Source organism: Desmodus rotundus, chromosome 5, assembly GCF_022682495.2.
Source record: "Desmodus rotundus isolate HL8 chromosome 5, HLdesRot8A.1, whole genome shotgun sequence".
In the NCBI taxonomy this organism is placed as follows: Eukaryota; Metazoa; Chordata; class Mammalia; order Chiroptera; family Phyllostomidae; genus Desmodus; species Desmodus rotundus.
The window spans coordinates 106,332,855-106,346,792 of record NC_071391.1 but is presented as its reverse complement, the minus strand read 5'-3'; the positions used below and the strand labels follow the sequence as shown (position 1 = coordinate 106,346,792).

General features: G+C 48.6%; 1 protein-coding gene across 1 annotated transcript in view; it reads right to left on the bottom strand.

The window, feature by feature from the left end:
* Nucleotides 1-13,938, bottom strand: part of POLR1A (RNA polymerase I subunit A) — an 83,764-nt gene that overhangs the window by 51,443 nt on the left and 18,383 nt on the right. Inside the window, exons 8-12 of the mRNA XM_024558484.4 lie at nt 11,068-11,173; nt 10,609-10,771; nt 8,077-8,247; nt 7,826-7,948; nt 5,422-5,652 (exon numbers count right to left, since the gene is read on the bottom strand). Of these exons, the coding sequence (XP_024414252.2) occupies nt 5,422-5,652; nt 7,826-7,948; nt 8,077-8,247; nt 10,609-10,771; nt 11,068-11,173 (794 nt within the window). The remainder of the gene's footprint in view (nt 1-5,421; nt 5,653-7,825; nt 7,949-8,076; nt 8,248-10,608; nt 10,772-11,067; nt 11,174-13,938) is intronic.

Below are 13,938 nucleotides of genomic sequence, written 5' to 3'. Positions count from 1 at the left end.
GGATTCTTGACTCCCAGTGCCAAGCCCTTTGGAAACATTTTATTATACTCAAAAATTAATAAAAAGTTTAAACTGCCACAGTCTTTTGGGAAAACAATTTGACAATATTCTAGAACACTTAAAACTCATTTCCTTTTGGCCTTTCAGAAGAAAAAGAGTCCTAATCCAAGGTTACATAAACATTATGTTTATGTAGCACTGTTCAGAATGGCAAAAACTGAAACTAACCTGGCTGCCCCACAGAAGGGGCATAGGCAAATGAATCACGGTATACACTATCGAATACTATGCAATGGTGCAAAAGGCTGAGCCACATCTGTACTAGTCTTTTACTGATGGCAATAATGTATTCCAGTAAAAACGAAAAACAAAAACAAAAAACTAGGTGCCATCTCCAGTGATTGAATGAGGCAATTTAAACCACCCCCTCCCCAACTGAAAAGCCAACCCAGCTCTGTATGTGTTTATATAGACAAGGGAAAGGGGTGCTTGGGTCCTCACCAAGCTGTGACTGTGGTCTCTGCGGGGGCAGGGGCGCACGGGGAAGGGGAGTAAGGCCCAGGTTACCATTACGTTGTTATTGTTACCTCTATACATCTTAGTGTTGTTCGTGTTACAATGAGTATGTATTTTAAAAAGATCAACTATTTTTAAAGAAAGCAAGAACTATTGCACAAGTGATATGCTCATTGTGGGGGAAGAACTGAATATACAGACAAATTTAAAGAGAATAAAAACCCCAAGTAATTTTACCCCTTAAAGATAACCACCATTCATGCCTTTCCGCTCACTGTTACATCACTGGTCATGTCTCCTGACCTCCCCCCACAAAGCTGACTTCAATATTAGGCTCATTAAGCCTTTTAGTGGCCTTATCTTACGTTATATTCACTACCAGCCTTCCTCAATGACTATAAACACTACTTTAAAAAACAACTGCATAAAGGCAACTAGTATGCCATCTAATCTGTATGCCCTCTGAGCAGCCAGGGGAATCCAGGAGACTCGGTGAGACCTCTCCCAACCCAAGTCTCCTCTAAATCCCAGCATAGTCCTGGCTGGTGTGGCTCAGTGGATTGAGTGCCGGCCTGCAGACCGAAGGGTTGCTGGTTCGATTCCTGGTCAGGGCACGTAACTGGGTTGAGGGCCAGGTACCCAGGTAGGGGCATGCGAGAGGCATCTGGTCAATGTTTCTCTTGCACATCAATGTCTCTCTCCCTTTCTCCCTCCCTTCCCCTCTGTAAAGGAAAACAAAAGTCCCAGCAGATAACTTACTGCGGGAACAAAAACAATACAAGGCTAGTGTATTCTTATGTTGTCCACATTTATGAAGCCGCATCCGAAATGAAAGAGAGAGGCTAGAGGTTACTAAAAGATGCTCTCCACGTCCCTCCCCCAATTGCTACTCATCTGGGGTGGAAGTTTCCTCCCACTCAGGAGAGCAGAGAGCAAAGCCCTCACATTTGAAAGCAGGCCCAAAAAAGCACCTTGTAGTCAGTCTCTCTGCTCCCTGAGGAATCCAAACCTCTGGCTCCCTGTCCCCACAGCCATGTTTCCAGGGAGACCTGGATTCTGAGGACTCCCATGAATGAGCATCTGCCCAGAGCATGCCACGGAGTCCGGGCTGACTTGTTTCTTTAGGCTCTCAGAGGAGAAACAGCCAGTCCTGTGGCCCAGGCCCCTCACCCCTGGTTGGGCCTGCGATCCGAGTCTCACAAATTCAACACCTCCTCCAGTATAAGCAAACCCCACAGCTGGAAAGGCCCACAGGCCAGACTTGCAGGCAAGGGCCAATCCAAACAGAAGCCCTGGAGCACAGGGTGTTCCCCTCGCCAACCCAAACCTGAGGCCCTTCCTTTCTCTTGTCTCTAAATAAATACTGCAGTGAAAATTAGTGTGCCCCAGTGCCCGGGTCAGAGTTTTCAGAGGCAGACTCAGAGCCAAAATCAGCTTCTGACAGACTGCTAGGCCAAGAAATGCAACTCAGCCATGCTGGCCACTTCCTCTTCTATTTCCAAGGCCCACAGGAAGGAGCAGAGACCTCACACCTCCCAGGAAACAGGCCTTTCAGTCATCCTTTCCCTCTGTCTTAACCCTTCCCATCCTCACCTGGACCTGACACTTCACCTGGCCCTTCAGCCTGCTCCTGACCTACACACCACACCATTAACCAGTGTCTTTACAAATTACAAATAAATGGTACATGCCCACATATTTGATGAAATGTGTATGTACCATATATAACATTATTGAGATATTTGGAGAATAAAGATAATCATCCTGAGCCCCCAGGTCCTGATGTGAAAACCACTTTTCTTTCATAAAGTCCCCTCCTGTCTTTGCTCCTGGGTCAATCACATCATCAGGTATAATGTGGTCCCTCATGCCTCGGAGCCTCCTGAACCTCAACCTGGATCCACCCATCTGTGGGGGTTTCCTGAGTGGTGAGCAGAACCCTGCCCTTGTCCCCACTGGATCTAGGAACTCAGTTTTGGGACGGGCAAACTGCTGTCGGAAGGCAAGCCCGTTTTCGTAAATAGAGTTTTTCTGAGAACACAGCCGTGCCCATTTGTTTACGTACCGCCTGTTGGGGCTTTCACACCACAATAGGTTTGCGCTGTTGCAGCGGAGACTGTATGGCTCCCGATGCCTAACGTTATTTACTACCTGGTCCTTTGCTGAAAAAGTTTGTGGAACCCTGCCCTAGAACGGGGACCTTGCTGAAACCTAAAGGGTTAGCAGGAGTTAGCCAGGGAGTGTAGGGGGGCAAAGTGTCCCAGCAGGGGACAACGACCACAAGGCCCAAAGAGGGGAAAGAGCCCTGCATGGAGGGGACAGGTGGAGTGTGAAGGGCGAGCAGGGGTAACGCTGGAGGAGGAAGCAGGGACAGTGAGCTCGGGGTCTGAGCTTCAGTAGGAAGACAAGCAACGGGGCTCCCCTCATACAACTTCACTGTTGCTCAGAAGTCATTTCAGTCACTTCCCATGAACAGACCAACGTGTGGCAGTGAGGCCACTTTCTGTCCCTGAGATCCTATCCCACTCACCTCTGACCCTGTGGATGTAACTGAGACCGTGAGAAGTTCTCTTGTGCGGCTGCCTCATACTCACACCCCAATAATGTCAAAACCCCCCACATCCTGCCACCTTTTTGGGCAAAGGCCCCAACTAAACTACCGCCCTCGCCGCCTCACAGCGGCTCTGAGACCTGGCTCCTTCCCTTTGTTCAGACAGCTCTCCTGGGTCTCAGGTGACTGCCACTGCAGCGTCTTCTCTCTCTTACCTCACTCTTCTTAAAATTCCTATCTAACTCCACAAATATCTAATGTGTCCCTGGGAAACAGAAAGCCAGGGGCTGGTCCTGACCTGGTAGAACCCCTCAGCCCTACATGGGAGGACAGACACCAACAGCAAAGGAGTGAGCCTGGAGCTCCCGCTCTCTTCTCCCTCCACTTCCCAGGGCTCAGCTTCCCATCCTCCCCTGTGCTGTCTCCGTGGTCGAAGAGTTGACCATGCTGATAATTTCCTTTCTTAACTCCATGGCCCCTGACTAAGTTCCACCTTTCTACCTTTTACAGAAGATGGGCCCTTAGATTCTCTACCATCACTTTGATTCAGAAGGGCCCAGACGGGGCACCTTCTTCCAGGGCTCTCCCATTCCCCGGTTCTGTAACCCACAGCTTCCTTCTCACCTGTTCTCCCTTCTACCCCCCGGACACCCCATCTACTCAAGTCCCCTGCTCTCACTCTGGAACCTCCCCTGCTTTCACGCTTGGCTTCCCTGCCCCTGGATGTCTCCAAAGCCTCCCCGCCAGCCCGCCCTGCAATGCTGCCCTCACACTCCATTCTGCTCCTGGTCACACACGTAAAGTTGCAGACCTCCACAGCTTTTCCCTAGTGTGTCTGCCAGAGCACTCCACGGCGGGTACCACATTTAGAGTCTCATTCCCTGGTGGTGGCACTGTCATTACGGGGTGGTGGGATCTTGTCCACAGTGACTGTCAAAGTGCAGCGCACGGCAGGTAGTGGGCCCTCGCTCAGGACTGCCAGACCCCATCCCGCTTTCCTCTCTCAATTTTCCTCTCAAAATTTCCTGCTGAGACTGTTTCACATGTTCTAAGTTCACTCTATGTTAAAAGACATACACCTTAGCTTCTCTTGCAGCGCTCACACAGCTCCTAGCACCACCAGGCACTTAAGGGAGGCAGAGTAACCCGTGAGCCCGAACACAAATCAGAGTACACTAGTAGAAAAAAAAAGTAGGTGACCTGTCCTGCTTCTGCACGTGACACCCCCCCAACCAAAGCAGAGACCACGTGGCATGTCTGCTCTTCCTCGGGAGCGCTGCCAGCGGAGAGGAAGCAGAACCACAAGCTGTGGTGGAAACAGTGGGAAACAGGGGTTCCGCAACAAGACCAAGAGCGCTTCCCTTTCCTCTGTTTCTCCTCCAAAGTTCTTCCACAGCTGAGGCAGCAGTGATGCTCAGACCCACTGCTAAAGATCCGCCAGCCACTGGGTCGAGCCGCATTAGAGGGCAAGGAGAGGCCTCACTAATGTGCAGACAGGTGAAGAAAATAGTCAGTCCCTGATTCTGGGCCATCAGTCAGAAAGTAAACCCAAATTAAATCTGTTTAACTCCAACAACTTCTGCCACGACCACCTGCTTAAGGGGTCATTTGCTCCTGCCTTCTGGCAGAATGACTATTATTTGACAAAGACACAAACACCGTCACCCACTGATTTCACGTTCTTAGCCGACATTTCTAATCGGTCACGTACCCTTGCCAGTGGAGCCCAGATAAGGCTCAGGATCCCTTAACACAGTAGTGCAGATGAACACTAGCCACTGCCGGAAACTGAAGCGGCAGGTGAAACCTGTCAGTTATCACTGCCACGGACTAGAGTATTTCCTTCCTTTGGGGCAATTCTCAAACTTCAGCAGGCAGAGGAACCCTCCAGAGAGCTGTTAAAACACGAACCCCTGGGCCCCATTCCCAGAGCGTCTAATTCAGTAGCTAGGGGAAGGGGAGGAGGAGGGTGAATGTGTATTCTCACAAGCTCCATGGATGCTGCTGCTGCTGATCCGAGGGACCACCTTTGCGTAGCCCTGGTCAAGGACAGCCAATTCTCCAGTCCCAGGACCACAACTGAGTCACCACTAAAGAGCCTTCCTTGAGCCCCTGACGTGTGGCCCGTACTGTTCTGCACAGCGGGAGACAGGCAAATGAAGTTTTAATGATGGTGTTGAGGCCCCAGGGGCTCTGGCCCCAGCTGGGAGATAAAGTAAGCACCGTGAAGCCCCTGAGGAACACCCATGTGTGGGAGAAGCTTTATCCTGAGGAAGCAGAAACTGCTCACCCAGCATTCCCACCACAGCACTCACAGGAGCCACAGCCAATGGTTAAATCTGCCCACTACTCACAATTTTTGTCCCCTGGGGCTTTGGTGCCCCCATGGCTGGCGTCAGGAGCTGCTTGGCCACGGCTTCCCGTTGGGTTAGGTCCACAGCGCTCAAGGCTGTGCGACTCCCATCCTCGTTGATGACCATGGAGGCTCCCGGGTGCACGTTGGGGCCATTGATGACTGCTTGCCTCAGCTCCTGAACATTCCAGGGGGTGACTGGCTGAGGGTAGGTCAGTTTTGTGGCAAACACCTGAAAGCAAGGAGTGGATATAAAAATTCAGGGTGCGCAGAAAAAGGTTCATGCTGTCTGACTTTTTCCTGAAGACATGGAGGTTCTGTCTTAGCCAAAAAGGTCCTTTAGGGAGGAAAGCAACATCCTGCCTAACTTCCCCACTGAGCTATTTTTTCCATTTCAAGGCCTTAAAGGAACAGAGATTGGGCCTCCTTTCTCGGCAGCCCGTCTGAAGAGAATGATCTGCATACTTCAGTTTACGCGCTGGAGTATGTTTTCACCCATTCTAGAACTTCATCATTTCCTCATCTGCCAATGAAGTCATGGGCCCCAAAGGGAACGCAGAGTGGGACACCAGCCTGAGAGAGGCGGCAAATGCCTGCCCTCAAGTACCACCTCACTCCACTAACTGATCGTGGCCCTTGCCCTGAGTCCAGACACGGCGTCAGCCACTACAGCCAAGGTGGCCCCTGAAGCCGATTCGGCCACCAGAGACACGGAAAACGCAGCGCCCCACTGAAGCCTAGACCTGCCATACGCCGCTCCAAAAACAAGTTCCCTGGTTAAGTAAGTTTCTGAGCTTTTGAATATTATAAACTCTCTGATGCTTCTAAATGCGCATCAATACGTCAGAGTCCACAACGTCCTACGTAAAGGACCTTGCTGAGTTTTGTCCAGTGCTCTGCTCCAGCGGCCCTTTGTGACAGGCCTTCCTGCCACCCCACCCTGCGCTCCCTTCCCTCTACCGGTTCTACTTTTGCCAACGCACTGACCGCTACCCGAGTGTTCACATTCCTGTGTATTTATGTGTCTCCACCACTGCAGTGTAAGCTTCATGGGGGACACTCTAGTCCACGTGGATCACTGCTGAGTCTCTAGCTTACTCCACAAACATACTGCACCTCCTCTGCTATCATGACACCTCTCCATGGGGCTCTATGGGAAGGATGTACCATGAAGGACCAAGGGGTAGTTTCACAGGCTCTGCTCCTCACGGCCATCCAGTGAGCAACAGCCCTGGCCACCAGGGCCCTGAGACTTGGGGCAGGTTGGAGATGGGCCAAGGGGTAACCTCAGAGTCCCCCTCAGGGGACAAGCCATTACCAAATGAACCCAGACCCAATCCAAGAAGAGAGGCCCAGCACCTCTGAGGTTGGAAAGAAGAGGCAGCATTAACAGTCTCTCCCAAAGCCGAGGACACTTGAGGGAGCGTGAGGCCAAAGCCAACCAAGGTGCCCCCTCCCCTCTGTCTAGAGAAAGCAACACACAGGTCACGGGCCTCTCTTCTCGGGGCGTCGGACTCAAGCCTATCACCACTGGCTTCACAATGCCGCTCCCTGCCACTAGCCCCAGCTTCTGGATGCAAAGACCTATGGTTCCCAGGAGGTGGTGGGCACGGGCTGAGTGTCCTCTGACTCCTCTCCCCTTGTTTGTCATGCCCTTGCCGAGTGTGCCCAAGAGAGGGGAGGAAGTGGGCACGAGGAGGCCATTGGAAGAGCTGAGCTCTGATCATCCCAGCACCCACCAAGAGCAGCAGAGGGGGCAGTGTATAAGGAAATGAGACTCCACAGAGGGAATTAAACCATCTTCGTATCATGGGCCTCAGGGACAATTAAGGAGGAAGCCAACTAAAGGGCTGATGCTAAGAAGCGCAACAGCTTGAAGTGGTGGGGAAGTGAAAAAACGAAGCTGAATCCCCAAGGAAACACTAATGGATGGTTGGAACAAACTGCTTAGCCTAAGGAACTGAGAGGATGGAAGATACACACACTTCCTCTCTGGCAGCACTGTTTCCTTCCTCTCCCTGGCAACCAAGGGTACACACTCCTGACTCATGACATCAGGTGAGTACATGGGATGGAAATCCCTCTTTCTCTCTGGCTCATCTGTCATGTAGCCGCTGTCATGTAGGAAGGTGTAAAGACAAGGTCAAAACAGGCAGAAGGAAGACATGCAAGCAGGGACCTGCAGTCAGCGCCCTGGTGGCCCAGGAAGCGGGTTTTGCTCAGAGGTAGAAGGTGTCTGGAGACCTGGTGGGGAGTGAGAGCAATGCCATCACACAGCCTCACATCCCTGACAAACAACTTGTCCCCACCCAAGTCACCACTGTCTGGCAGACACTTCTCTGCAGCCCTCCTCGACACTCCCATCTGCTGCCCAACAGGAGCAAACGATGCCCCTCCGCACGCACCATGGGGATTCCAATTTCGTTGGTGTTGATGTACATGTCTGGGCAGATGACGGAGCGGGCCGCGTAGTCTACTCGCTTTCCCATCATGTGCTTTCGGAATAAGCCCTCCTTCTTCTCTAGGATCTTTACCGGGGGAGGAAAATCCAAATAAAGCGTTAAAAAAATCAAGTGTTTTTATTATTCTTGTTTCAGTACAAATGTTTACTATTTAACCCCTTCAGCTAGCAATGGGAATCCAACTTACTGCTCACCTGTCTAATGCCAGGGTACTTTTCCACCATTAATTTGTCCATCTCGCTATCAAACACAATATTGACATGGCTCTGTAGGCGAATCCAAATGTTGTACAGTTTGTCCATGAGGGACTGGCCTGGAAGCATACTCAAAAAGGATCGGTCCATCGCAATCGAAGAGTCTTTTTCCTGGGAAGACAACCAAGAAAACAGGCATGACGGGAAAACCTCAAAAAAGCCAGGTTTGGTTTTCTCTTTCTTACTCTAGAGTCAATACGCATCAACAAAACATCAGCCCCAATATGTATCTCCCAGCCCGCCTCCTTCTAGTAGTAAGATGAGTTCAAGTTGATAAGCAGGCTTCTTTCTTCTTTTGCACCAACACACATTTATCTCCCAGTTTGTGTGTGTCAGGAATCTGGGCACAGCATCACTGGCTCTCTGCTTCCGAGAGTTTCCCAGGCTGTGATGCAGTCAGCCAGTGTCGGGTTCTCAGCTGCAGGGTCGCTGGGGAAGGATCTAACTCTAACCTGACATGGCTGTTGGAAGAATTCAGTTTCTCAGCTGCCAGACTGACAGCCTCAGTTCCTAGGTGGCTGTTGGCCAGGGACTACCTTCAATTATTTACCTCGTGCTTCTCCAACATGAGATCTTATTTCATCAAACTGCTTGCAGCAGTTGCTGAAGTCCCTTAACATCTAATTTTTAAGACAACCTTAGAAATTTTTTCCACATCCATCCTGTTTTGATGAAATTCTGTTATCCTGCAGATAACAGATTCTCATAAGGAGTTTTAGCTTTATTTATGGTCTTAGGAAACCCCAATCCAAAGCACTCACAAAAATGCAGGTGGAAAGTTTCTTAGAAAGAAAAAATGTTTGCCATATGATTTTATATGTCATCAGTTGGGATGTGGGTCTGCAACTGGGATAAGCAGAGTGACTGACTGATCTCTAAGCTCCACTGGGATATTTAACCAACCTTTTTCTGTCCCTGGCTCTGCCTCCTCCTCATCACCCTCTACCCGCCCAGGAGATAGGCCCACAGGCCTGCAGCTGCTTTAGAGCACCACCTGCTGACACTCTACAGCCACTGACTGGCCCCATCTGGCTGGGTATGATGCAGGAGATAGACGGATGGTACCACGTCCCTCGGTGTGGGTCAGATGAGAGAGAAACCTGTCAGTGTCTTGGTGGAAGGAACAGGATGGGTGGGGAAAGACCCAGTAAATGAGAATGTCGGAACCCATTAGTGATGAAGCAGGCGTGACCTCAATTGAGGAATAGAGGCTCATCTTTAGTTAAGGGAGGGCAGATGTATTTTCTGCTCTGGCAGATGCAGGGACAGATGGTCACCTGCGTAATGACAGGGGCCCTGTTAGCCTAACTCACTGCTATGGCATTATCTTGCTCAGGACCACATTACTTATGAAATGAGAGACTGTCTTACTGGATATCCGCAGTGCCTAGAACAGCACCCGGCCCATGCCCGGAACTCACGACTCGTGACAGGACTGCCATGGGAATGGAATGTGGGAAGCAAGCTGGGGAACAACTGCAAGCACCTCCTATTAATCAGATGGAAAGAGGGCACAGTGACTTCAGGTAACAAGGACCTTAGGAATTAGAGGACACTGTTTATTTCTTCAGAGACTAGGGCCTGAGGATGTCAGATTTCTTATACTGAGGATTTTTAAAAGCACACCTATGCTGCAGATCAGAAAACTTAAGCAAAACCAAAGAAAGCCCCAACCAGAAAGGTTGTGTAACCCAGTGTGAGTGTCCAAGACAAGTAGTGGCGCCACCTGGTGATGGGCCTAGTTCACAGCAGGACTCTCTCCACAGATAGAAGGGAGCCGGAGAGCCCAGTCCAATCAAGTCTGAGAAAGCCCTTCCTATTTGCATCCACAGTGAGCATCTGATGGCTGGGAAGACCTTGGTGACCTCAGCAAGGCTTCTTTATACCCACTGAAGACCTGGTATGCTGAACGGGTCTAGAAATGCTTGCTGAAATGGGAAAACTAAATTCAGCTCCACCATTTACTGAGGAGGAAGCTGAGAGGAAGCCCCAAACCTAACAGTCCTACTCTGGGAAATTCCTAGAATCTACAACACTGCCTTCCTGACCCCAATGCTGGAGATCTTAATGAGCCAAAAACAGAGCTGGGTGACTCAGGATCTAGTACTGTAACCCAGGAGGAATATTCTTAGAGCCCAAGGGAAGCGAATTCTTCTTTCTGGAGTTGCCAAAGGCAGGCAGGTGGTCCTATATGTAAATCTCACGACAAGCCATACCCATATAATAGTAGAGAGAGCACACAAAATTAAAGCAACTCATCCAGGGTCACTGGTGCAAACCTAGACCTTTCTGTGCTCAGGCTACGCCTTCTCCCTGACATTACCCGCATTTCCCCCAACTGATGGCCCACACACAGCTGCACACGTTCCCGACCAGCATTTCCCAGCACCCACAGCACACTGCACCTACTGCAGGGAGTTAGAACTAAACGTGTGCGTTAATGGCATCAGCTCCAAGACAGCACTGACCTACCTCATCTGCTGCAGGTGCTGCCACCTCACATGGCAGCTCCTGTTCTTGGGCCATTAATGCCAGAAGCTTTCGGATCAGAACCACGTCCTTCATGACAGCCTGCAAGTTCACCGTCTGGCCATTGGTAAACATCTGGTCCCCCAGGCGATTGACAGGGCGATACCTGCGGGGGTCACATGGAATCAGTGACTGTATAGTGTGGGGGAAGGGTCGTGTTTTTCAGCCTCTCCCCCGTCCTTACTATAAGCAACCCAAACCTCACCACACTCAAAAGACAACCAACATTCCCACCACATTCAGGACAGAGGAGAGGAAAATACTCCCACTACCCACAACCTGGAAGCAGAACTGCCGCTCCAGTTCTCAGTGCCCTTCATCCTTCCGTCTCTCCCAGATGTCATTATTCAGTTACTCAATATGCCTTTCTCAGGTGAAATAAAGTCAATTAAAGGGCATTACCTTGAGGGTGGCACCACCAAGAAATCCAGAAAGAACAAAGTGGGATTGAATCTAGACTCAATGCCAACCTCTTCCAGTCCCGAAAAAAGGAAACTCAGAAAGAATCCTGTGTATGAAATGAACCAAAAAGATCATTTATATGTATGTTGAAGCATGGATGGATAAAACATTTTAGTAATGAAAAAAACACTACCAGAATATAGGACAATACAGCGAGTAAGATCAGAGTTGTCTTTACAAAAATGAGCAAACTGTGCCTCTCAGCGTTGACAGCCTGCACACAGAGAGTGTAAGGGTGGGTACCACAGGGACGACGGATGGGAAACAAAAGCCTTCACCTGTCTCCTACTTACACACACACACGTATACAATTACTTTGGTATTTATAAAACATGTATTTGAAATACACAAAGAAGAAAATCAAACCAAAAAATGTAAGTTTGTCTTCTTAAAAACAAAAACTAAAACCCTTTGCACTAATGCTACCAAGAGGAAACTTCTCTGGATTCAAAGCTATTAATTTAAGTTTCCAGTGACCTTAAAAAATTGCTGCTGAGAATGGATAAAACCCATTAGGGCCTGCCACATGCGCAATCATGCTACCTTGAGTGCTCTTTCTCCCCCCTGGACACAACTTATACCTTCAGCAATATCTTCACTTTTTAAAATATATTTTATTGATTACACTATTACCGCTGTCCCAACTGTTCCCTTTGCCAAACTCTACACAGCAACCCCCATTCCCTCTGGCAATCCCCCCACTTCGTTCATGTCCATGGTCATGCATGTAAGTTCTTTGGCTACGCCATTCCCTATACTGTACTTTACATCCCCATGGCTATTCCATACCTACCTATTTGTACTTCTTAACCCCTTTACCTTTCCCCCATGCTCCCCCATGCCCCTCCCAAAGGATAACCCTCCAAATGATCTCCACATTTATGATTCTGTTTCTGTTCTGGTTTGCTTAGCTTTTTTATATTCAATTGCTGTCAGCTGAGAATTTATTGCCATTTTAATGTTCGTAGTTTTGATATTCTTTTTCTTAAATAAGTCCCTTTAACATTTCATGTAATAATGGCTTGGTGATGATGAATTCCTTTAGTTTTTTAAGACAATACCTCGTCTGGGAAGCACTTTATCTGCTTTTCAGTTCTAAATGATAGCTTTGCTGGACAGAGTTATCTAGATTGTAATTTCTTGCTTTTCACCACTTTGATTACCTTGCCAGGCCCTTCTAACCTGCAAAGTTTCTTTTGAGAAATCAGCTGACAGTCTTATGGCAACTCCTTTGTAGGTAACTGTCTCCTTTTCTCCTGCTGCTTTTAAGATTCTCTCTTTATCTTTAACATTTGGCATTTTAAGTATGATGTGTCTTGGTGTGGTCGTTCGTGTCCATCTTGTTTGGGACTCTCTGCTTCCTGAACTTATATGTCTATTTCCTTCACCAAATTAGGAAAGCTTTCTTTCATTATTTTTTCATATAAGTTGTTAATTTCTTGCTCTTCTGGCACCCCATGATGTGAATGCTGGTGTATCCCAGAGGCTTCTCACCCTATCCTCGGCATTTTGGACTCTTTTTTTCTTTTTGTTGCTCTGATTGAATATTTGTTTCTTCTTTATGTTCCAAACTGTTGATTTGATTCTCGGCTTTAATCACTCCACTGTTGATTTCCCTGTAGATTTTCTTTATTTCACTTAGTGTAGCCTTCATTTCTGCCTGGTCTTTTTTTATGCTGCTGAAGTACCCAATGAGTCCCTTGAGCATCCATATAATCAGTGTTTTGCACTCTGCATCTGATAAAGACTGCTTATCTCCATTTTATTTAGTTCTTTTTCTGAAGTTTTGTTGTGTTCTTTCATTTGGGCCATGTTTTTTTGTCTCCTCATTTTGGAAGCCTCCGTTTGTTTCTATGCATCACGCAGAGCTGCTCTGACTCTGTTTTAAGAACATGGCCTATTGTAGAAAAGAGCACCCATAAATTGGATGGGGCAGAGCCTTAGGTAATCACCAGGGCAGGGCCACTTGTGTAAATTGGATTGATGGAGTCTCAGATATGGTGCTCCCATTCTGTCAGAAAAGAGACAATGGCTGCTGCCTGGCTTCTGGAATTTTATCTGGGAGGAAGCTGTCCCTTGGCACTTGCCCTGATGCCAGACACTGCATTTTCTCCCAGTATGCTACTGGTGCCTTTCCAGCTGCTGCCCAAGTCCTGGAGCCCAGAGGAAGTGAGTCTGTGTAAATCCAAAGACCACTGTGGGCCCTTTAAGAGGAGGTGCCTGAGAATCCTAGTTTCTTCCGCCGTACCAACCCCCACCGATTCAGCCAGAAGCTATGGGGACTTGTCTTCCTGGCCCTGGAACCCTGGGCTGGGTGGTGTGGTGTGGGGCTGGGATCCCTTGCTCCTGAGGTATTCCTTCTGATTTTTATCTTCTACATGTGGGTGTGGGACCAACCATTCTGCATCTCTGCCCCTTGTCCTGTCCAGATGAAGGTGACTTCTTTAATTCCTTGGTTGTCAGACTTCCACACAGCTCCATTTTCTGACGATTCTGGGTGGTGGTTGTTTTTTAATTCAGTTGTAGTTTTTGCTATGGTTGTGAGAGGAGGCGAGCCATGTTTATCTATGCCTCCACCTTTCCCGGAACAATATTTGCATTTTTAAGGGCTTATCCTTACTCAATGGTTACATCCAGTATTCCAGAACACACGCTAACATGAGGGTTTAGATGTACTGCATAGGTTTTCTTATACACTCAAAAGGGAATGAAAGGTTTTCCTTTCTGTAGGGAAATAAAATGTAAAGATCTAATTAAAAATACATATTAGAGTTCATTTTCACATTCATGGAAGGAATTTCCATAGAACCC